Raw genomic sequence first — 24,521 nt, 5'->3', positions numbered from 1 at the left:
CTGCAGAGACGCAGATAAATGTTAATAAATGGAAATGTCAACAGCCCAAGTACTTATTTTGGTGTAAAAAGAGGATGAAATGTGGCACATGGATAGCAGGAAAAATTTAAAACAAATCAGTAGCTGAAATATTAAGGTGCACTGAAGAGTGAGATGAAAACGTCAACGTTTGGAATATTCAAAGCTGCTAGGGAGACAGTATATTACAAATATGTGAAGCAAACCTTGCTGGATTGGACATATGGAGTCAGAGAGTGTTAAAAGCCTCATGAGCAAGCCCAAGCCATCGGTTTAAATGTTCCTGACTGATTTATCTTCATGGCAGAGTGTTTAAGATAAAGCTGGTGAGCTGAAATGGGAGACAGAGAGGGGCCATTGCGTGCCAACAGCGTAATGTAACAGAGATATCGAGATGTAAGCAATGGGAAAACTGGATAGGCACACAGGACTTCACTTACTATCATGTTCTCCAAAGCGTGTTTGGCCAGCCAGCAGTTGAGAAATACTGGGATGAAGAGGTTTCTGAAGGAAGGCAAAATCACCTGTCGAGAAGATAAAGCTTTAGCCTGCTTGGCTCTCTGTTTTAACACCTTTTTTCACGTTATACAGTCATGTGATCCCTGGCAGGGAAAGATAATTGTGTGAGCGTGTTCCTGTTGTGATATCATCATGGTATTATTGTAGCAGGTATTCATTAAAGTTTGATGTGCATGCAGTAGTGGAGTGGGACTATGGTGCTCCAGGACCAAAACAAACAGCTGGCAGAGCGACTCCCCGTGCTGTCAGTGCTCGGTAACGCGTAACCTTACACTCACAGTGATCATGAAGGGAACTGCGCTGATCATCTCCAGAATGAAGGGGACACGTAATACTTGCTCCCAAACGTTGCCCTGGAAACACAAACCACACACAGGGGTTCAGGGAACTCCATCGTCCTGGAGACCTTAGGGGATTACCACATAACAGGCCCGGCCACTGAGAGTGAACGGGGACAAATTGATGAGCTTTTACAACGTGAGAATAGATCGGGATATATAACGGTTATACAACTCCCTTGTTTTCTTCAGAAGAAGGACCAGCATTACTCAGTTTCCTACTAAGCCTTACCGTTCAATTAAGATGTCAGCCATGACTGTTTTTATGTGTCTGCTGCCTGCATATGGCTGACCTGAATCTGACTAGTGTAGGTGGACAGGCGCAGACTATGTCCACGGGAATCAGTCGGCTCTAAATGCTAAGGCCTCTAGCCTCCAGAGTAATCTGCGGAGTGAGCCCTTCAGAGGCTTACAGTGTCAAGTACATCAAAGGCAGGGCAACCCGTTGATGGATCGTCCCCCCCCCCCTGCCTCAACACGGGGGCCTCCCCTAAAGTCTTTCTGATGTGTTCATGACAGGACAATGCTGAAGAAGCCTCAAGGCTCCTCTTGGGGTGCTTTCCAAATGCAAGAGTAAAGGAGCAGCATCCGTGGAGAGAGAAACCGCCAGTTTAGTGGAGTGAGCACAAAGTGGACAAACACCACCCTCACACGTCACAGCTACGCACACCCCCGCACACATGTAGCCATCACAAAAGGCTTCAGACTGACCGCTGGGGGCCATGAGTAGCTCACCTTGTAGCTGAGATACACGAGCAACATAGTCTCTGAAAAGCTGATGAAAGCCACAAGCACCTGTGAAAAGACAGAGGGCGAGAGAGACGGAGAGCGTAAGAGAGAAATGTAGACGTAAAGACACAGAGAGGAGTCGACATAGTCAGAGTGAGACCAGAGCACAGAGAAATTAGGAGTCGCAGAGATGGAGAGCGTGGGTGGAATCAGTGGGTGTGTTGATGTTGGAGCTTCAGAGGGAACAGGTCTACGTGAAGCAAGAGACAGCCTGGTGTCTGATTTTATACATTTACATGTATGTGCTGTTAATCGTATTGTAAGTTTAAAGACATGCCAAGTACAATAAACTCAGTTTAGTGTTAAAGCCCCGAGATGAAGTAATTGCCAGTATAGGGCATGCAGACATTTTGACATGCACCTGTGCGTTCATGTATGCATATATGAGCATAAACAGGCCTAGGCCTCCTTTAAGCAGGAGTGTATTGATCTGACCTGCAGTGCCCACAGTGGGAGAGGTCTGTCAACCCAGATGATCAGTTTCCTACAGAGTGGTAAAAAAAGAAAAGACAAACATTAGACACTAAAATCAACAAGCTATATCATTTTTGTCTTCCCTAAACAACGCATGTCAATTGTTAATGTAACTATGCTTTTTTCAGCTAACCCACAGTGGAGCGCTCAGCTGCCAGTGTGCCAGTATTGTAATATTCGTAAAGTAATATTCAAACAGTCAAATGGAAATTTACAGTCTTATTGTGAGAGAAATGCTGGGTTTTTTTTTGTCCTCCGAAAGACACCCTGGGGCTTTTCATGGCCGCTTGCCATGAGTGCTATCTCCACTGATGCTACGTATCTGCTGCCTGGAGCATGAGGCTGCCCATCCCTTTCCTGAGCTCACTCTGTCAGGCTCCTTATTCATTTGGAGCCAGAGCTTAGCCAGTGTCATCAGCCACCAATTAGATCAATAGGTCCCTGGGAGAAAAGGAGACATGGCATCGCCTCAGGTCTGCGTACACTTTCTGTTTTCTCTCTCTGCTGTTGTATATTACATACTTTATCGCCACTAGATCACTGTTGATTAGGCTGCACAGGCACTACATGCCTTATGTTGACAGACAATCCATACAGCTGGATTGTGACAAATTAATGTAGCTCTCTATAGCTTAATATCAACATTGTGGGTTGCATCAGTTAAGTGAAGTTGCATTGGTTGGGTTATACAATGTTTCTGATCGGTAAGCCAGTGTTGGGGATGCAGGTCCTCCAGGGTGTTTGGTTTCATGGTCCATGTCTGCAGGCGGAAGCCATCAGTTCTAATTAGAGCGTTGCATGCTTACCAGTCAAACTCACTCCAGGGACGAGATGATGTGTTTTGTTTGGTGCAGTTAACTCCGCTCACACTACTGGGGGCAATAAAAAAAAAAAAAGAGGGAACAATGAATACAACTTCCTTGCACATATCATTTCACCATAATCTTGATTGTCACACTCCTCAATGGAAATATCAGTTTACGTTCCTGATTGCATCTCAACCTCCTCTCCTCTCCCATCATAATCTACCATCCCAATCCTTTCACTGGATACTCTATACACACCGTTATCTCATCTATTGACCCGGTACTCTTGTTCCTGCTATCAGGCCTTCACACTCAGAGACTTTGTTTCACCTCATTAAGCCCATGTTATCATCATTTCTCTCACCAGTCCTGTCTTTCCGCTTGCGGGTTGTCCAGCAAGACTCTGACGATGTAAAGGAGGCAGCTCAGCACTTTTAGAGCAAAGTTAAACATTCGCACTCGCAGACCTGCAAGTCAAAAAGAAGATAAGCAGTCATTAAAACAAATATCAACGCCCGAATTCATAAATGTTCATTATAAATATTTTTAATGCATAAAAAAATAGATACATTTTTTAAGCAGTGTAATGCTCTGTTAACCTGTCGTGACAGACCAGTAGTAATACACCCATCAGTCCACTAGAGGATACCATGTCAGTGTCTTGTTTGACTAAACACGGCGTGAACAGTACAAGCAGGTATGCAGTGGTGGATGGAGTACTCGGATCTTTTACTTCAGTAAAAGAAACAATACCACATTGAAAAAAATACTCAATTACAAGTGCATTCAAAGTAAAATGAATGCATATATAGCAACTAATCATATATTTTAATCATAAAATACCAATCTTAAAACTAATAAAGCTGTCAGACAAATGTACTGTAGTGTAAAGTAGCATGAAATGGAAATACTCATGTAAAGTACAATTACCTCTAAATTGTACTTAAGTACTTGAGTAAATGTTTTTATTGTTACTTTCCACCACTGCATGTATGACTGGTGTCGCGCGATGGAGGTCATTTGATGAAGTATAGAAGTGCTAAAGTAAGAAGGTTGTAGTTAAATTGTGTGTGGATGGATCAAATCCTTGTCTTTCAATCAGGAAACAAAATGGACTTCTTTAAAAAAAAAAAGAAAAAAGAAAGTGTTTTTCAAAATCCAAACCAAGCAGCTCTGGTGCGTCATCCTAACCACGCTGGATTTCACGCCGAGGCAAAACGGGACAATTACGTTGTATTCTGTACCGGAACAACAGGTGTACGCTTTGGTTTGAGAAGGTTTGGTCATGAATTGTTCAAATGAAGACATGACAAAAATCAGAAAACAGAAAAGCTCTGGGGAACCAGTAGCAGCTCAGATGTTCTCTAAAACACAATTTATCTCATCTTTTCAATAAGCCTTTGCGACCTGGTTGTCTAACAATGCTTGGCTTGATGTAGCTGAAAATGTAAATGTGTTTATACAGTATTTTATCTTGACATCTGAAAGTAAACCTTCCATTCCTACAGTATGTTATTTAAGCAGTGATTAGCCTCGTAATATTTCACATCAAACCAATTATTAGGTACAAAGTAAACCTGACTTTGAAACAAGTGTTTTAATGGCTTCATGCATACAAGGGAAAATGGATACAACATTTCTATGAATGAGTCCACTTATCATCTAAATCACTACACAGACATATAAAACAGTTATAAAAAGAGGACAAGTTGAATAACTAATGATGAAATGCAGAGCAAGAATGACAGCACTTCACACACATCTCTTCAACCAAATAAAAAAAAAAGAGCAACTTGTGTTGAAATAAAGAGCTGACAGGAAATTCACTCAACTAATTACACAGAAAAAACATGATTCTAAACACAGGCAACTCACTGGATCTTTGGTTTTTGATGAAGAACAGCTTGAGGCGTTCCTTGAAAGTGTTCTCATTCACATAGAACTCTACCTGCACCCTAAGAGAGGGATGGAGAGAAGGCAGAGTCAGTAAAAGAGGGGTAATGAGGGTGCACGAGGAGAAAAAAAAAAAGAGGAAAAGTACACAGGCGATGCTTCGGCTGACTGAAGAAATAAAATACTGGTTTGATGGAGTCTCCAGTCGAGAGACAGAATAAAGGACACAAGTGGAGGGTTGAGAGATAAAAGAAAATAAAGGGTGAAACAAAAATGAGTACAATTGAGCAAATTGGAGATAGAAAGGGTGATAATGGTTATTTGAACTCAGAAAAGTATGGAAATAAGACACTGTGGCTGGCTGCATTAAAGACGAAAGAGTTTCAGGGGAAATGGTGTTCCTGCTTGTCCGCCTGCCCATAAGCCCAGACAGCTGCAGTCAGTCTCATTATCTCCACTGATTAAATATAAAGCAACAAATTACTTCCCTCTGATGTTTCTGCTGAACATGGGAGGCCATAATTACGGCTCTTTTTCCCTTTCCATTCTGGCACGCTCCTGTTGGACGGACACGTACACACACCTACTGTACAGACACACACGGGCCTAAAATGCACACCTACATCCAGGTCATTGGTACGGTTAGACCATTCACATGCCCATCTGACACGGATTTTCGTGGAGAGACATGACAAAAATAACAAAGAGACGCTCTTCAGACAGCTCTTACATGTGTACCAGCACATAATCTGGCAGACTGTCGGTGACTGTATTTCCTGTCTGACAACCTCAGGGGAGAATTCTCAGTAGCTCTCCTTTCATCCTATGGAGGGACGAGTGGATGACTCAGGTCGAGGATGAAAAACGCCAGGCCTCGGCACACTGGTGGTCTCCTCACAACACACAGACAGATGAAAGAGAGGCAGAACAACTGCCGTTTATTCTCCTGTCTGCAGGAAGAGGAAGAGGTGGGTGTGGGAGAGTGTTTGTGTGTGTGTGTGTGTGTGTGTGTGTTTGTGTTTGTGTGTGTGTGTGTGTGTGTGTGTGTGTGTGTGTGTGTGTGTGTGGTGTCTTCCTGGGGTTCCAGAGTGACGCCATACCAGCACCCCACTTTTAGACAAACCCACACACACACACACACACACACACACACACACACACACACACACACACACACACACACACACACACACACACACACAGAGAGAACAAAATGTAACCACCAGCAACATTTGGGGGAGGGAGGGATAACTTTCCTCATCGTTACTATGGCAACACAGAATTTGTTGTCTTTTCCCTCCCTCTCACATGAGCAGATGTGAGCAAACACATGCTTGTGAAGTGCGTTCAGCCATTGGAGCCGATAGCCCCGCTGCAACTTGTTGACGGCTCCCTTCGCTCTGAACAGATTGCCGACAATAATGCTTTTGCACACATGATGAGAAACTGAAAAAAAAAACATCCTGCTGCGCACAGCTCCCGGGACTCACAAAGGCCCACAGGGTGTGTAATTGCACCTTTTTATTGGAAAGTGGATCCTGCTTCCTCACTAGATTAATAAAAAAAAAAAAAAGTGTTTCAAAATTAAACAAGAATCTTTATTTGTGGTAAAATTTTGACATCCAGTGCAAGTCCAGAATTTTTCTTCCTTCCTTTAAAAGTCTATCGGTATATATTGGTAATATAGTCAACTTTTTGTTTTTGTTTTTGGGTGCATATACAATGTTCTCTTTAAGTACTTAAAAAAAAAATCCCTAATAGAACTCTGTAATTACTTGAATGTATTTTAAATCCATAAAGCCATTGTGTAATTAAGTACACATCCAAAAGAATGATATCATGAGTGAAAATGTGTATTTAATTTGGTTTCTCACAGCTGTAACTGCTGCAGTTCTAAAATCATTGCTTCGCATCCTCTGAAAAGCTCCATTATGGCAGGTTTCTGGTTATCATCCTCATAAAAAAACAAAATAAAAAAAAAAATCTTAAATGCTTTAATGTTTGATTTTCCTCTGGCTGTGCTAACTTCTCAGGAGGAGAGGATCATTTTGGTCCTTGATGTGTTTCTCTAAGCAGGAGCTGTTCCACTTGAGTGTACAACAGAGGATCAATAGTAAAGTGGAAATATAGCCCAATATAGAGTTGAGCTGTAGGATAGATATAGAGTCGGGATCTGTAATCTAAGGGGACGATGGGGGAGAAAAACACATTAAAAACTCATAAAGAGCATTATTTCAAAACAAAAGACACACAAGCACATCACGGTGGCACCTCTGGGTAATAACCACATACCAGCCCCCCAAGGCCCTCCAAAGAGCACGAGGAAAATAAATATACGTGGGGAGAAAATCTGCTTTGGGTCACAGTTCTGCAGAAAAGAATTATGTCAATGAATTTAGGAACAATTGTTTTGGTGCATTATGTAATAGGCTGCTAGGACCTGTCATCAACATGAACTCTGGGTGATCCCATAAGCGAAGAGCTTTAAATATGCGAACGAAGCAGCAACCAACAGCATGCCACCCATTAGTTTGTGAACATCCGATATGAAGCCTTGAGATCGATTTTTTTTTTTTTTTTGGCTGTTGCCATCTTGCTTGTTAGGAGCAGTTTGGAGCCAGAAGTGACAATTTGTGGACAATCCGGGGAGGGGCGAGCAGTGGCTCTAACTCGATCTGACTGGAAACACAATGATCCTGCGTCCGGCCCACTGATAGCCGTAACCAGACTGCACAGTTCTGTCAATCAAACAGACACACCCCCCAAAAACTATTTTGAGCTAGCAATACTTTCGCTGGCAACACTAAAATAACTTCAGGAAGAAATTTATTGACTTTGTATTTCATTCACAAGTTGAAGAGGAGTCTGTGAAGACGAAAGCTTTTTGGAGCCAACCTCTGTGGTATTACAACTTAAGGCATTTCCGCATCATCCTCATTTTTCAGACCGGGATGCTCCATCTGCTTTTACATACAGTCAAAGGTGTGAACGCACCAGGGACGCATTGAGATCCGATCTGCTCAGAACACATCCGGAGGTGGTCCGGGACACATAGGGCCACGTCCTTTTAGCAGTGTGAACGCCAACAAAGTCGCTCCCTCTCACTATCTTCTCTGCTACTCGTTCAAAATGTACGCTTATCAAACGTATTATTTAGAGCCAGTCGAGATTATGTCACCGGGCCAGCAGCTTAAACAGCTGGAAACGTGATGACATGAAGACAGAGGCACGGCATGGCATTTCAAATCGGAGCCTGGGGAGAATTAAGTGCACAAGTGTGAAAGGGAGAGTGTGGAAAAAAATATACAGACCGATAAATGCAGAGAAATAGACACAGGGAGATGGAAAGACAGACAGAAGGGGACATGCGGAGGAGGATCTTTGAGAGAGAGAGAGCTGAACCTCGTTCTCCTGCTGCTTCCACCCATGCCTGCGCTCCATAATGACACAGCACTGGCCATCTAATGACACAGTGGAAGAGACTAAAGGAACCCAAATGTATGCGTGCACAGCAGCACAGCATCGGTTCATCACAACCTCCACACTGTACTCAGAAATGGCAGTCATACCAGTGAAGTAGAAAAGGCAAGATCAAAATTCTATCAATGCTATCAAGGTTCACTCTCTAAGCAATGAAAAGCCAGCAAAAATGGACATTCATGTGTGGAGCGTGTCTTTTTGAGTCAACGAATCTATGATAAACATTAAAACAGACTTTAAGAAAAGAGATGGGAAATACATGAAGGTCCATAGGGATACAATTATTGAATTTAATTGACTGCTTGCATCAGTTTGATTTTCAATACTAAAAAAAAAAAAAATCAATAATATGACTAAAGAATTTAATTACATGCTCTAAGATAGAATTTTATGTATATACAGTATATATATTCAATACTTTAGATACACGTTCGACCCTCTGGTTTGCATCTTTGGATTCATACTGCAACTGGATGATGAGCCTGAAATCCTCAAAGCTTTGGGAGAACCACTTGAAGACCAAACAAGACCGAATAGTGCTGAATGTCACGGACATTACTCCACAGTCACCTAACTCAACCCCACTCAACATTTAAGGACACTTGAAGATGGAGAGAGCCCGGTATTCATCACAAGAACCTCTGTGTAACAGTATCACATCACGCTAACATGGGGTGTCAGGTATTGTACAAACTGGAGTTAATACCAGCTTGAGTGAATGCTGTCATCAAAGCAAGAGAAGGGAACACAGCATACCAAGATATTCTAAAACCCGTTTACAGTTTTACATTTCTTCTCACAGATTAAATTTCTATCCATAACTGTTAACCTGATATTCAGGTCTGTAATGAAAACTTTCACCACACCTGCTTTCAGCGATTACAACCAGTCTCCTGACTCTCATGACCACAGATAGGGAACTAAGGAAAGCAAACAGTGTTTACCAACAGTATTATGGTAAAAACTTTTTGCATTGAGAACCTTACTTAAGTAGTAGTATGTAGTATTATCAGCAAAATATTATCAAAAATGTCTTCCGACTATACTATTATTTTATATGGATTATTACTGGTGCATTGATGTTCGATATATATATTGATATTAAGCATTACAGTTTGCTGTTGCTGTTTAGGGCTGTGTTAATATAAACTACTTCATAGCTAAGGATCTTAAACTATACTGATGCATGATATTTTATAAGATCATCATGTATTGTTGTGTTGCTGTACTGACAGAATTATGAAACTTTCACAGCAATCAAAGGAGCACATAAAATAAAGGAACACCTAATTCTGTAGATTTAATTTTGTTGACGTTTATCAAATGGAATCAGCAACGTTTACTGGATGATAAATTTTAATCTGAAAAGTATGAAGCAGCCGATAAATGCAGTGAAAAGGACAATGTGTTTCTCTGAGAGGAAGTAGAAGTAAAATTAAAAAGCCAATACTCAATTAAAGTAGAAGCACCTCAGTTTAGTACATGGGAACAGAACCTTCAACATGATGAACTTAAACCATTCACTTACGCTCGAAGCTAACACTTGACAATGTGGCTATCTATGCTACAGATATCGAGCTATATGTTATGGGTCCGTATATTTACATGAGCTCACAGTCTTTCTTGCGTAAATCCTTGACAGCAACTTGACATTCAAACCCCTCTCCCTCGAACAACACGGGAGATGAATCAAAAAAATATAAACATAAAAGACCTCAGATTTGGTGATTTTCCATTTTTCTATCCTACATTGAATAGATTTAAATGATCCCCAAATATTAACGACCTACCGACTTTACTAATCAAAAATCGTACTCTTAGGATATTAAACAAAAGTTTCCAATTTTCTTTTAGTGATTTTTTTAAATGGAAAATCAAACTGATAAATTGGAAAAGGGCACTGCTGTGACTGTCCTGCCATTTCTTTCATAATTATTTAAAATGCCCAGATAAAGAAAGGTAAGCGCTAAAATGAATACAAATGCTTTTAATCTCTAAAAGGAGACAGATATTAGGGCACAAAGATGAACATTATTATGAAGGAAGGTGTCCCTACTGATAGAAAGAAACTTGTTTTTTCTGGAGAAACATTCAAGAGAGAAATGCTGATGACTGTACAACAGTTTGAAGTTTAATTCTCACCATTATTGCTTACTATGGATGGGTAGATATAGAGATACTTTTGTGACAAAAAAAGAAAAGACATGCAATAACAATATACATAGACTATAAACGGGGGCAGGAGAAATTCAGTGGGGTGACAAGAGGCAAATAAATTGTACATCACCACAGAGCCGCTTCAATATCTGAAGAGAGGCAAGGTGTACTTTATCTAGCCAATGGTCGACAGGACAGCTTGTCCCTGACCCAGATAGACAACCATCACATGCATTAGGCAGTGTTGACGGCAGGTGGAAGAAAATGAAAAAGATAAAGAGAAGGGTACATATCCCTGCTAAAGAAAAATCAATTTTGAGCAATACAAGTTTGTAGTTTCACAATGGATGAGTTCATGCTGACCGAGGAGTCAGATGGAAGATGAATGTCAATCTTTTTAATACCCACTGATTGCTGCCACAGAAAAGATTTTAACACTACAATGAAACAAGCAAGTACTTTCATAAAAACTTAATTATGACAGAGGTTTTTAAAGAGTGTCTTTTTTCACTTCATTTCTTTATCTGTGTGGAACAAAGGGTAAAAACAAACCACTTTATCAACTAATTCCACAGACTCATCACTCTCCCTACCCTAATAAAGCACAGCAAGAAAACAGCAGCCATAAAAGAAAAGTATACTGACAATAAGAGAGCATGTACTGTTGCCATTATTCTGATCCATTTCCTGGACAACCTCTGGGTTCTCATGGATTAAAACTTTCCATACATCATCAGTGGAAGGGCTCCAGCCATCACCCATCCCTGCTCTGTGATGTAACCGGCCTCGCCTCACCCTTTCCTTTCCGGAGAAGATCATTTATTGCTTATTGCTTATAGGCGATCTGCTAACACACAGCCTTGTTTGTTTACCTGAAGGTGGAACAGAACACAGTGGTTGTTCCTTTACACAGAAAAGTACCACGCGGGCTTATCACATAGCCTCCTAGCGATTTGCTCACATGAAACAAAATATGGCGCAAATTGGGGCACAACTTTATTAAAAATGACATCCTAGCTCGATGTCCCTTAAAAATTGCATTAGCTTCCGATATGCACAGACATCTGATGAAATCATATTAATCTTTTTCTTATTCAAATAAATGCTTTTGAGGGTGAAACACGGTGCAAAAAGGAGTGAAACGTGAGAGGAATCTTCTCTGTTGCGCGTCCCTGGTGTCTTTGGGCTAACTCCTATGGTGTATTTGGCTAACATAGTTTGGGAATAGGGGAGATGCAATCAGTGGACAACCGTGTTTATGATCCGCCACAACAGCCAGGTACAGCAGCTCCCCGCCCCCCATTCTGATGACACGGGGGTCTTGCAGTAAACGTCGAGCACTACAAGAGTCCAAAAGTGACCGGACGCATGCCAGTCAGCCCCATGGCTGTGTCAGTATCCACAGCGGGAAGGCTCTTAAGTGTTTACAGTGCTCTCAAACTGAAAGGCTGGTTAGGGAATTCAATATCCAGCTTATTAAGATCCAGTAGCAGCAAAAAGCCCTAAAAATAAAAGAAGTCTGAATGACCCTTAGCGATACGCCCTGCACAGGCCACGTTCTCGCTGGAGGGCCATTGCTTGTCATGCAATTAAATGAAAAAGGGTACAGCAAACATACTGTATATCAAATATATATATTTATTCTATATAATTCTACAGCCACAGGATGCTAGGCTACAAAAAAAAAATACATTTAATAAACTCTGAGTGTGTGAGCAAACTGAAGTAACTCTCACTCTGCCTTCCGGTAATGTCCTCCCTGTACTGTACACAGCCTTTTCACAAAGGAAGCAGTGGCTCATGTTCACAGTTTTCTTTGCAGCAGACTGCATGAGCCCTTCGCTCCGATGTCCTCTCATTTGTTCCCAAGCAGACCCACAGTGAGTTTAATGTTCAGCCCTGTGTACTAGCAACCTTTCCTTTTGCCAGTATTAATTAAGATGTCATTTTAGAGGATTTTGCTAAATAAAAGGAAGTGATATTTATTAACCGTGCAGACCCCCCCCCCCCCCCCCCCAATTAATTTTCATTAGCAACTGGGTGTCTTTAAGTTGACTTCCCTCTAAATATTTACCAGCACAGAGACAGTGCAGTGAGTTGGAGGACTTGTTGCATGCACAGGATTCAGTGGATGAAGTTATGATACGTGCCGGCTCCCTCTCTGCCCCTTCTCTCTCATCCATACTGAAATCTGATAACTATCATCTTTTCACAGAGTGACTCTGTTCATCACAAGTCATCTTTTATTGCCATCACCCCCCTTTACGGCCGCTCCAGCTCTGCAGAGGAGCCATGACGCCTAATCTATCCACGATTCCACAGTTCTGGACAGAGATATCAGCTCTCTAAACTGTCTCATGAATGATATGAATAAAAACTTACATGAGCTCCGACAGATTCACTAATAGACTCTGGAATGCACCTCATTGCCAAGTAAAAGCATAGTAAAACTAACTGGCATTAATATTGACAATATTTAGGGCCATGCTTTACATTGGCCTCACTAGATTAAGACTTGATAGGAAGAATTAAGAGGTGGGAAAATAGAATAGGAGCATGGGGAGAAAGGACGGCGGCGAGTAGACTAAGACAGAGATGGAGCGAGAGAAGATGTGGAGGCGACAGCCAAAAAAAGATTGTTTTAAGGACAAAAGGCTGTCATTTGTATGGTAATCCCGGACTCAGACGGAAGCTCCCACTAAAGCTGTCTATTGTGGAGAACTGGAGACACTGTTCAATTCACTTTTAACAAATTAGTCATACAAGCGGAGCTGTAATGGGAGTCTTGTGTGTGTATCAACTCTGAGAAGAATGGTGTGTTGCTCTGCAATGCTAGAACACAATATTTGCTGTGTATTGTACCAGAAAATGCTCTTTGGACAATTCTCAAAGCATATTTCAGAAAAGTAGAATGACTGACAAAATGCATTGACCACAGAAAATTGGAGATATCAACAACCAGCCAGAAAGAATACATCAACAGACGGCAAAGACCGGACAGCTCCTACGACTGGTAAAATCCAATATATTAGCCTACAAAAGATCTGTATTTAATTGCTTGTTCATCTGGCATTTCCTCAAAACAGAAGCCTCTTGACATTAAAATGTTCCTACTTCTCTGTGTCGGACACATTTCTGTAACAGTAGGACACACATTTACCTGCTGATCATTTACAAGGTATGACCTTGATTAGTCATGAGTCACGGGAATGACACAAATAACAATAATTGGCTGTTGGCACCAAACTTTAAGCAGCAGACCTCTAATCAAAGTCTGTCTGAGACTGACTTTTTTTCCCCCAGTCTGTGCAGAGATACCCAAGACAATTTTATTTTCTGTTTGTTAAAGTTTCAAAAAAAATTTGATCCAGCCACTGATGAATTGTCAGTTTCAAAAAAGTCTTGGCAGGGGTAGAAAAGGGAGCCATTTGCTGTACAGTAGTACCAGTAATTGTACAATCAGAGGGATAGGAGATGCGTATGTGTGAAATCAATTATTAAATCTATTCCTATCCTCCCAAGTCTGTGCTGGAAATTTCTTCACTTAAGGGCCTTTCAGTGGATACAGCAAAAGTGTGGTACTAGAGGCACTTCAATCAGAACTAAAATGTAGAGAATAAGGGGCAGAGGAGGGGTGAATATTAAATGAGGGCGATGTATGGACACACATAAAAGCACACACACAAACTCAGGGAGAGGGAAGCAAGCAAAGAAGAGAAGAGGATAGAAATAATTTTAGCAGAGCAGAGTGTAACCATATGTGTCAAGGATATAAGTTATGCATTCAGATGTTGACATTCTGATATGTAAAATTACATTTGAGCGATGTCATCGTACTCAGGGGAGCAATCTGTGCACCTGCACCCAATGGGGGTTGTCTGATTCTTTGGGGATGTTAGCAATAAGGCTACTCTTAGATTTATGGACCATGGCAGAAAAACTCTGTGTGATTTAGCTGTGATTAAGCTCTTTGTCACGATGAATCACAGCTCTCGCTTTGCTTCTAATCAGTCCATTTTCATAGACACTGAGGTCAACATATTGACCCTCTGCTTGACTGCTTTGTCTTCTGTGAACATTTATATTTATGGATGCTCAGACATGCAGATTTAGCTATAAACAGTGGCAAAGACACACGCCAGAGGTACAAAGGACTAAATATCTAGTTTATGAGTGCTCATTATTCAAATTTACCTACTTTACAAAACAGTAAGTAGCATGTGTGCGCTGGACATTACAGCTCAAAGAAAATGATCAAATAAAAGTAAAATACAGAGTACACATAACATTAATGGAAACCTCTGAGCCTTCTAGAGTTCCTAAAGTGATCGACGCCAGGATAACCCTAAAGCACTAATCCACATCTTGTGTTTACGAGGTATTACAGCATATCTGTGGTACCAACATACACACAGTCCTCTCCAAATGTCTCTGCAGCTTCCAAAACCCCAAATAAATCACAACCACACTGCCACTGTGCACAATTTTATTTCTGTAACATTAATTTGGTGTCACCAGCTGTTTTGTTCTATTTGGCCTCTTACAGAATACAGAGTAGTAGTGGACGTCAAATGGTAATTTTGTGTCTCATGGACTTCCAAGAAACAAGCAGCAAAACCTACCTCTGTCATCAGCTGACTGAGGTCACACTGCAATGAAACATTAGTCCTTGGGCAATAGCTGACAAATTACAGAAGGTCAGAAGAGCACGACCAGAGAGGGCAGGCCGGTTTAGGCTTCAGCTGTGCAGAAAAAGTCTCTTTCAGAGGTCAGGAACACAGACAGAGGGTATAATAGTCTGATTTATCACAGAAAAGGACAACTCTGGGTGCTTTAGTTTAGATTTTTTTTTCAGTGATATCATAAGAATTATTGACAGACAAGGCGCTTTGGACATGTCATGAACAATGTAATAGCACTGTTTCTGTTAAAAACACTAATGTTTGGACCTGAACAGGTCATCTCATCCATTCAATAGCAAGTTTCACCAACTATCCGATTTGAAACACCCACTCAAGTCTATAAGCAAATGTTTTGGGCCTAATTTCCACCTAGCAACAAGAGACACCAGGCATGAAATGGAGGTTAAGGATTTCCATTAGACAGCTTAATGAAATTGCTAAATTAAGCAATATATATTATACTGCACGTCAAATCTACAGTCATGCAAATGGAATGTTAGCAAAGTTGAATTGCCTGTTACTGAGAGCACCTACTTGAGATTGCATGTGCAGGTGGCAAATGTTTCAGCGTAAATCTCAGGAATTATGACATTACGAGTCACATAAATAGCTAATAGCCTACTGTGGTGTCCCCCTACTTTACTATTCAATTTCTTCCTTGTGAATTCCACCGAAGGAATTTTTGATGTTTTAAATGTGCACATTTGCACAGAATCACTCTTGCATGACATGAAAATAAATGTAATTAATATTATTACATTTTTAGTCTCACCGTGTCTTTTGTGTATTTTTCTCATGGTTTAATGAGCATGTTGCTTTTGGTGAGATAATCTTTTACTAGCGGAAGCATCAGTCGTCTCTGCAGAAACGGGAAACGAGTAAACCTGTTGCAACATCCAATACAGCACTGCACTGCACTGCACAGCTAACAGTAAAATACTCACAATACAGTCACACACCCGAGTCGTTTAGATCAAAGACAGCAAATGTAAAGGCAAAACAAAAAGTGGGACTTTTTAGAAAGAGTGGTATGATGCTCTCACGACGCACTGATGCGCAACGGATTCAGTGCGCCGTGCGTAAACGCTACAAGTAGGTGCATTCTTACCTGTCATCGGCCTGCCAGTCCCCGAGCAACAGGTCTCGGAACCGGTACCGAGGGGGCAGCGGGAGCACCTCCTTCTCCAGTTCGACCATGGTCCTCCTCCTCAAAACCCAGAGACAGAGACAAATACCACCGCAAACTGCACCTCCACACCGAGGACGTAGTCCGCTCCAAAACCAACTCCGTTCCTCTTCCCTCTGCTATTCAAAACGTAAACTAACAACGAATACATTGATACACCTCATCGCACCGTCGTCGACCTCCCTCCTAAATAGGAAAATGAACTTCTTTCTTTTTTTGTATTTTGACACCCGTCAAAAATGCAGCTCTACTTTTCGATACGCCGAGGCAACAGGTTGATGATGTTCATCCGTCGGTGCTTAGGGGAGGCTCCACTTCTACTGTGGCAGCTAGAGACCAACTGGTTGTCTCTCTTAATACCAGCATCCTCCCTGCCTGAGCTCCATATGGACTCACCGAATGCAAATGTGTAACGAACCTTTGGAGAACAGTCTGCCGGTGCGAAGACTTTAAGGAGTGTAATACACTTTAAGGAAAAACAAAAAACAACAATAACAAAAACAATACTTAAAATAATAAATGAGCAAAAAGCGTTCTCGATCCAAATCTGCGCTTCATTATGAGCCTAACTGACTGTTCTATGCAATCCTGAATGACAAAACTGTCACACACACACGTGATCCTCCACTGTGGAGACCTGCGTGGTTCTCAGTCGTGAGTCTGTAACGACGCTTAATATTTCTGCATGGTGAGCTAATTTTCCATATTTACGCTGTGCTTTTCTTAAATATTGTAGTTCTTTAAGAGTCAGTTTAAGGAGACACATTTTTTCTTCGTAAACTACCTTGCTGAAATGTAAGCATCATGAAGACGCATCCAATTTATGTAGTGCTGCAACGCTTTGAATGTGCATTTTCATTTTCTGACACTTAACACGATTCGGCACGGCTCTGATTGCTGTTGCTCTCTCACCAAGCGCCCATATGCTAAATAGCATTAGTCAACCCAGCTGAAGTAAAAGATATGCAAAATAAAACAACCCTTTTAACGAAAAAAGAACCATAATCCTCCCATATATTTAAAAGAAATACTATAAATTACAAATTACAAAACGTTACTGTATGCATTCTGTATTATGTCAGCAACCACCTCCCTGTCATTGAATATTTTCCTTGGCAGTTATTGTAACTAATTTACACTTGTCATGAAGGGTATAAGCACTTGTAAACTCCTGTCATAATGCAACAAGCCCACTTCTTTGCTATACATTAGTTTGACTCAGTACATGTCACAGGTTTAATATTTCAGAGCCTCTGGTCAAAAGAGAAAGGGTAATGAAATGTTAATGTGCTGCTCAAGAGGACTGTTGACTCAAAGCCACAGACAACAGGTGTTATTCAAATTAACTTCCAATTGATTAATATTAATCACCCAGAATCCCAGACCTGATAAACCAGCACCTCTAAGTCCAAAACAATACCCAAGGGATCAAAAAAGATGAATGACTGTTGAACTGATGAAAAAAAAAAAAAAAAAAAAAAAAAAAATAGATCTATGATGGATTTAATACTATTTAGAAAGATGCAGTTTGGATTGTGAATAATTTTGATTTCCATCTCTGCTCAAAAGCCTCATTGAAATGATTTGTTATTTTTACTGTGAGACAGCTTAACTGGTTGTAATGAATAAGGAAATTTACACAACATTGAGTTTTACTGTCAGTTTTTGCTGTGGTTTTATCTATTTTGCCCTCTGGTGGTCATAATGATGCAACTACCACCAGCTTTGGCAACAAGAATATATCTGTAATACACGTAGTCACAAAATTAAAAGAGGTTGACAGGAGGGCAAAACATTTCATTTCAAGTGGGTGGGCCTAGCTGCGTAGCCATGGTAACAACAATAAGTGTCTGAGCATATCAGAGGAAATAGTTCATGTGTTTCAAACCTCCTTTAAACCCCGTTCAGTCTCACATTATGATGATGTGGAGTCTGAGGACAATTTGCAGAGGTTGTGGCTGAGGACGATCAGGCGTTATTACTTCACATCAAAAGCCATTCTCCTCACCACCAACAAAACTAGCAATGCACATAAATCATAAGCAAAGAGTAGAAAAAAGGCATCCATAATAAAAGAAATTTAAAAAGACATAAAATCTTTCGGCCCCTGTTTGGAGTAAAACCGTTGCCCTCCAGCTCCTAGTCCAACGTAACGTTGACGGAAGCTAAAGCGTCCACTGCCCAGCTGGGATACTGGTCACGAGACGGAAACAATCGCTTCATGAACGTCCGTATAAACTCCGGGAATTTGCCTTCCATAATGCTCTGTCTCACAGAGCGCATCAGGGTGAGCTGCAAAGAGAAATGTTGGATGAATTGAGGAACAAAAATTATGTGATTGCTATTGATCTCCAGTGGCAGATCATCTTCTCCTGTGCAGCCTCAGAGTGTCAGCTGCAGGTCAACTTCCTCCGAGCACCCTTTTTTTTTTTTTTTTTATGCAACCCTTTTACCAGGGTGGCATAAGGTAAGATGTTATGTTCTAAAGCAATCTATTAAAGACTTGATGAGACAATAAACACCAGATCAAAGTGGGGGAGTGATGTAAACAACACACTGACCATCATGGACATACTTGAGCCGTCTTGCTTGTGGCTTAAATGTAAATATGGACCAAAACTAACAGCGTCTGTCATGGTCTCCTAACATGATTAGGATATTTTGGGATTCATCTGTCACAAGACAAGGCCTTTCATTCATTTGATAATGTCACAAAGCAATTTTGTCACTGGGTCACTGCGATTACTGAAAAATTTAATAACCATAACTGAGGCAAAATGTCACATCCTTTTTTAAATTAGAGCATTTTTCTGTCAGGGCCATTACACTTTGAAACACATTATGGAACACACTGTGTTACTATCGCTCAGTCGAGATGGGAGATGCATGAAACTAATGAACTGATGAATACAGAAAGTGTTCTTTGAGGCACATGAGGAAATTGCTTTAAAAAAAACAAAAAACAAAACTGTAACATACTTAAGTCATTTTTCAACCAAGTTAAGTCAAATCATTTACATATACGATTTTTCTAATACTGACCTGGTAGGCAATGTTGTGAATGGTGATGTGATGCATGGCTGCAGTGTCACTCTTAAACAGAGCGTGCAGGTAGGCCCGGCTATGTCTGAAATAGAAAACAGGCATATTATTTACACCAAAGTGCAGCGCTGAAAAAATATGCCTATTCACACATTGTGAGTGTCCTCCTTTTACAACACACTCTGATTTTGTTTTGTTTAAAGCCAAGTGAGATCAAAGCAAATATCTAAAGTAGATGCAAGTTTATGTGGGTATTTTATTGTTGAGCTTTCATCCCCTGAAAATAAATCACAAATTAAAAACAAAAGTTGTCAAAAATCATTGATTGAAGTAGTCTGTTCCAAATAGTCTAAGCACTCCATAAGCTTCCATTTCTGTCCTGATGAAGAGAATCCGGTGCCACAATGGACTGCTATTTGCTCTTGATTCACCTCTTGCAGGTGGGACACTTGCAGTCTGGGTCGATGGGCTGAACATCCTTTGCGTACTGTTTATGTTTCACCTGAAGAGATCCCCAAGGCACCAAAGCGGAGCCAAACCTCTGAGACAAAAGAGCGATGACTGTCAGAAACGTAGCTGAACTCTGCTCCTGATACAGATTAAAAATTCTCAATGATAATTCAAAAGAGATTTCTCAGCATGCAAGAGCTTACTGCAGTGCGGGTTGGGAAGACGCAGTCAAACATATCACATCCGAGAGCGACACACACCACCAAATCCACAGCATACCTGCAGCATGTGAGGACCACACAAATTTAAGTGTCAGTGAACAGCAAAAACACCACCGTTGTCATGGATCATTTTTAGTGCATACAGGCATACGTACCCCACACCCATGAGGTAGCGAGGCTTTTCTCGAGGCAGGTGGTCAGTGCTCAGCGAGACCATCCGCCAGAAGTCATTCTTCTCCTCTCCTCCACTCAAGCCGCCGATGGCAAAACCAGGAACATCTCGTTGAGTCATTTCTACAGGAAGTAGAAGTGAAAGTCTGACCTCTTACAATATGTTACTGTTTAGATCTGGATCACTATTTACAACTAGACCAAATGTCACAGTGTGGGTAAGAATTTTCTGTTGAATTTGCCAAACCCGCAGTTTGCACACAGTATCTTTGCTCAACATTAATGCCTTTTAAACCTAACAGAAAATATATTGTACACTTTGACCAACATCCCTGCCACCTGTTTGATTCACATATACTTAATCATTGGACTGGGATTAAAAAAAAAAAAAAAAAAAAAAAAAACTTAATTAGGCACACACATAAGTGTTCAAGTTAATGTGGCCATTTTCAAAATTATTGGATTTTCAAAGTCTTTATTCTTAGGGTCCAAATATGAACCACTTGTTCAGTATGTTTGTCAAAAGCAGTCTATGCAGATAGAAGCAAGGTGATCGCAACTGGAAAAAAAGTATTACCACAGAGCAGGATGTTTTTTTTGTTTTTTTTTACCATCTAGACAGGCCTTGCGCAGCTCTGCATTCAGTCCTCCCTGGATGATGGCAAAGAGGTTCTGCTTGTCTGGATTTTTATTGGCTGCTATGCAACGGTCCAGCCAGCGAATGGATCTGTGCATGGCCTCCTCCACCCGGGGTCCCGTCACAGTACTGCTGACCACGTCATCCAGCTGCATCATAATGTCTGACCCTGGAGGAAGAAACATGGACATGCTCTTAGTCAGCCTCTGGGAAATTAAGGGAAAGACCAACGTTTTTTATTTTTTTAATTGACGTTAATTCAAATTATTTTACTCCTTGCTGACCCAGACTGTTCTGTATGCTGATGGACTTCTCAGGACTTAATAGGATCTCTTTGCCATCGTAGGGGGACTTGAACTTGACCCCTTCCTCTGTGACCTCTGAGAGCTCAACAAGAGACACCATCTGAAACCCTCCACTGTCCTGTAAATAGGAAAAGAAAGATTTCAACATAAAGCTTATTTACTGCCTCTTGTACTTCTGTGCATCTCTCTCTGCACATAACTCCTTTATTTATTTGTCTATAGCTTTGTTTATTTGACAGGAACAGTGATCATTCATGGAACATTGCTATAAATGTGCCAGAGTTAGCCTCGAGGCTATTTTTTATCGGTAGTCCCTAGACAGGTGTTACCAAGTCAACCTAAAAAAAAAAAGAATACAAAATTCAAATTACAAAGTTATTGAGGTAATTTATAAGCGTGAAAAACAATAAGAAATAGAAGATTTAGGATTTCATTGTACACTACTATTAAAAACATGGAAGACAGAGTTTCATTATGCAAGACATGCAGAACATTAAAATGAGAGATGTTAACATAAATGTGGACCAAAGAGAATAACATTGTGCTACTTAGTTAGATACCAACTAAAATATGCAAAGCAGAAGCAGAGGTATAATATTTTTTTTTTACAGTCTATAAACTACATATATCCATCTGACATAATAAAAGTGAAACCACAAAATATAGATGTATACAGGTACATGAGTGCAGGCTGATAATATAGATGACAGCAGACAGCGAGAGAAGTTCTGCACAGAGACACAAAAAATGCAACTGAGGTTTTAATGCTGGCAGAGGTAAGAACTAATTAACTCAGCTCCAATTTGTCATGAACGTTTAATTCAGGAAAGCAAAGCCACACTCACAGTTAAAAGATTCCTCTTCCAGTTCATGAATCCATGTAAACCATTGGCTTTCTCGATCAAATCAGGCCCCTGCATGCATCAGACATGAATTGTAAAAACACATCCAACAAAAGAAAAAAAACAAACAAACACTGAAAGTTGTTGTGAATTTGTGCAGGCACGGTTTAAAGCCCAATGACTTAAAAGAAAACCGGAACTGATGTTGCCTACCGGTCTCATCCCAAGGTGGTATGTGTTCCCCAGGCAAATCTGACAACCAAGACCCTCCAGCTGATCCACAGTGATCCCCTTCAGAGTGCCCTGGGTACCGACGGGCATGAACACCGGGGTGCTGACGGTACTGTGCGGGAGCACCAGATCACAAGCTCTGGCTTTGGTTACTGGGCATTCAGCAATAACTCGCAGAGTGAGAGGAGAAGCAACGGACAGAGCTTTCTTCAGGGGCATGTTTACTAAAATATTTGTACCCGCGCCACAGTCTACGGCGGAAGCCATCTTTCACCGACAACGTGACATGTACGGCCTACGAATGACAACCGTGTCGCCCAATTGGAAATCAGGTTTTCTGATTCACTTGCGTTACACGCCTTTTTTTTTTTTTGCATATCCAATGAACTCACGTCTTGGCGGAGAAACGTTAGAATTAGCCAATAGACGATCTGCTTCGGGGAGAGGAGGCGGGTCTAAACTCACCGGTTTCGATCGGATGTCGCTTCCACTGACCGGAAGGCGTTCGCGTAGAGGAAGTTTTGTTTTTGCGAGTTTTCCGTCCGTTTCGACTCACTGAGCATTTTTTTTTTTAAAGTTAATGCGCTTAAAAGAACACGAAATGATATTCGTGTGAATTGCATTACGCGTAACCCGCTCGCGCATTTTGAAAAAAGGGGAAATAAAAAGCCTTTAAGCGGCGCGAAGCGGCGGAACTCAACACTTTCAAGAGTAACCCGAGAGCACCTCGCTGCTAAGCTACCTAGCTCGTTAGCGCGGCCAGCGTTAGCCTCTGGTCTGTGTTGTATTGAAGGGAGAGGTGGGGGGGTAGAGGCTCTCCGAGCTAACGAAGCCATGGGGAACCGGGGCATGGAAGACCTGATTCCCCTGATCAACAAGCTTCAAGACGCGTTCAGCTCCATCGGCCAGAGCTGTAATTTAGACCTTCCTCAGATCGCTGTGGTCGGCGGGCAGAGCGCCGGGAAAAGCTCGGTCCTGGAAAATTTTGTCGGCAGGTACGTGAAACCGCTTAATTGAGTTTCAATTATCTCGGTAGTTTACACCGGGGTTTTTATTTTATTTTATTTTAACACGTTCTTACATTAGGAAACTTGTGTTTTTGATCGCCCAACTGGTGTGTTTACGTTTTGAAATACCATTTTTTTTTGCCACAATAGCATCAAAGCTAAACGTTGGTCACTTTTGGCAGTTAGTGACCGACGTTAAGTATAAAGTTACACACTTGTCGTAGTATCTGGAGATTAAACTACTTAAGATGTGCTCTTTACGTGGCAAATCTGTAGGTCAACATAAGAACTCATTATAAATGGGGGAGAAAAAAAAATACTTCTGTAGAGGCTTCCTCAGTTTTTTTTTTTTACACTTTAGTGGGCCCCGAGTTGTTTCTCTAAACATTTGCACACTGTTGATGCCTTTTTTTTTTTTTTTTTTTTAATATAAAACATCAAAAACAACATCAAAGCTATTACCACAAATTCAGTAACAAAACAATGACTAAAAAAGACAACTTTAAAGCCAGAACAATACACGTGAAAAATGCCTGAGCGCTACAAAATGTAAAAAGAAAAAAAAGAAATCGAATCAAAATTAAGTTGGGCCTAATCTGGAAATGCCGGAGAACATAAATATGGATATAATAGAGATTTGAATACTGTTAGTGAGGAGCTGCCACTGAGAAAGCCTGAGTACCGATCTGGATTGAGGAACCAGTAAAAGCTGCTGTTTCAATGATCTGAGAGAGCCGGGTGTCAAAGGTCAGATAGATTTAAGTACATATACGCAACCAGTAAAACGTTAAAAGTAAACCACAACTGCCAGGAAATATCTTTTGTCAATCAATCTCTCTTTACAAACCAACACTTTGAACATGATGAATGCAGACTGATTTGTTTTATTATTGTGTCATACCTAAACAATATGCACAGCCCAATAAGGCTTACAAGACACCATTATTCAAAACGATTTCAAACAAAAAGCCAAAATTAGAGCCAGACTGACAACAAAAACTTGTGATTTTAAACAAATAGACCCTGCTGATGTTTTGCAAGCATCAGTGGAAGCTAAACAACGGTTCCCTTCTGTCATCATCACACCACCAGAACATTTCTGGATTTAGAATATACATTTCTTTCAACATAACTTTTCATAATGAGGACCAAACAAATGAAAATGTGATTCATTCTTAACTTTTCCTGAATCACATATTTTACACAGCCAATTATCCTTCTGGATCTTTTCTAATCTTCCAACTTCAGGAGCCAGAGGAAGGTTTCCTGTTGT

The 24,521-nt window shown here is 40.9% G+C and overlaps 3 protein-coding genes across 10 annotated transcripts in view; 1 reads left to right on the top strand and 2 right to left on the bottom strand.

Moving 5' to 3' along the window:
• The window catches only part of kcnt2b (potassium sodium-activated channel subfamily T member 2b), a 38,830-nt gene extending 21,856 nt beyond the window's left edge, over window positions 1-16,974 (bottom strand). The window contains 8 exon segments of the mRNA XM_069148923.1: window positions 459-542; window positions 816-890; window positions 1,611-1,670; window positions 2,100-2,148; window positions 2,945-3,010; window positions 3,309-3,411; window positions 4,820-4,899; window positions 16,265-16,974. Of these exon segments, the coding sequence (XP_069005024.1) occupies window positions 459-542; window positions 816-890; window positions 1,611-1,670; window positions 2,100-2,148; window positions 2,945-3,010; window positions 3,309-3,411; window positions 4,820-4,899; window positions 16,265-16,353 (606 nt within the window). The 5' untranslated portion in view covers window positions 16,354-16,974.
• Window positions 16,975-17,334: 360 nt separating this feature from the next.
• On the bottom strand, window positions 17,335-22,524 carry qtrt1 (queuine tRNA-ribosyltransferase 1). The gene is made up of 9 exons (XM_069148937.1): window positions 22,224-22,524; window positions 22,014-22,082; window positions 21,148-21,286; window positions 20,838-21,032; window positions 20,211-20,349; window positions 20,038-20,113; window positions 19,816-19,925; window positions 19,385-19,469; window positions 17,335-18,634 (listed from the first exon to the last, which is right to left on the bottom strand). Exons 1-9 carry the CDS (start codon window positions 22,506-22,508, stop codon window positions 18,482-18,484), a joined length of 1,251 nt encoding a protein of 416 aa, XP_069005038.1. The 5' UTR covers window positions 22,509-22,524; the 3' UTR covers window positions 17,335-18,481.
• A 232-nt stretch (window positions 22,525-22,756) lies between these two features.
• dnm2a (dynamin 2a) overlaps window positions 22,757-24,521 on the top strand; it is a 29,370-nt gene continuing 27,605 nt past the window's right edge. For all 8 annotated transcript variants that reach the window (XM_069148931.1, XM_069148929.1, XM_069148930.1 and 5 more), the window contains exon 1: window positions 22,757-23,236. In XM_069148931.1, the coding sequence (XP_069005032.1) occupies window positions 23,076-23,236 (161 nt within the window). In that variant the 5' untranslated portion in view covers window positions 22,757-23,075. The remainder of the gene's footprint in view (window positions 23,237-24,521) is intronic.

This window comes from Embiotoca jacksoni, unplaced genomic scaffold, assembly GCF_022577435.1.
Source record: "Embiotoca jacksoni isolate LCO1_2020_lvr unplaced genomic scaffold, fEmbJac1.0.p SCAF_15, whole genome shotgun sequence".
NCBI lineage: Eukaryota > Metazoa > Chordata > Actinopteri > Embiotocidae > Embiotoca > Embiotoca jacksoni.
Note: the sequence above shows the minus strand (reverse complement) of the source record. Positions and strands in the feature narration are given on the sequence as shown.

Bases quoted from the DNA above. Each gene is read 5' to 3' on its own strand.
- qtrt1 (XM_069148937.1), bottom strand. From the start codon at position 22,508: ATGGCTTCCGCCGTAGACTGTGGCGCGGGTACAAATATTTTAGTAAAC. The intron at 22,083-22,223 runs GTAGGCAACATC...TGATGCATGCAG, and splicing joins ACCACCTTGGGATGAGACCG to GGGCCTGATTTGATCGAGAA. The intron at 19,470-19,815 runs GTGAATCAAGAG...TTTCTATTTCAG, and splicing joins AAGTGTCCCACCTGCAAGAG to ACATAGCCGGGCCTACCTGC.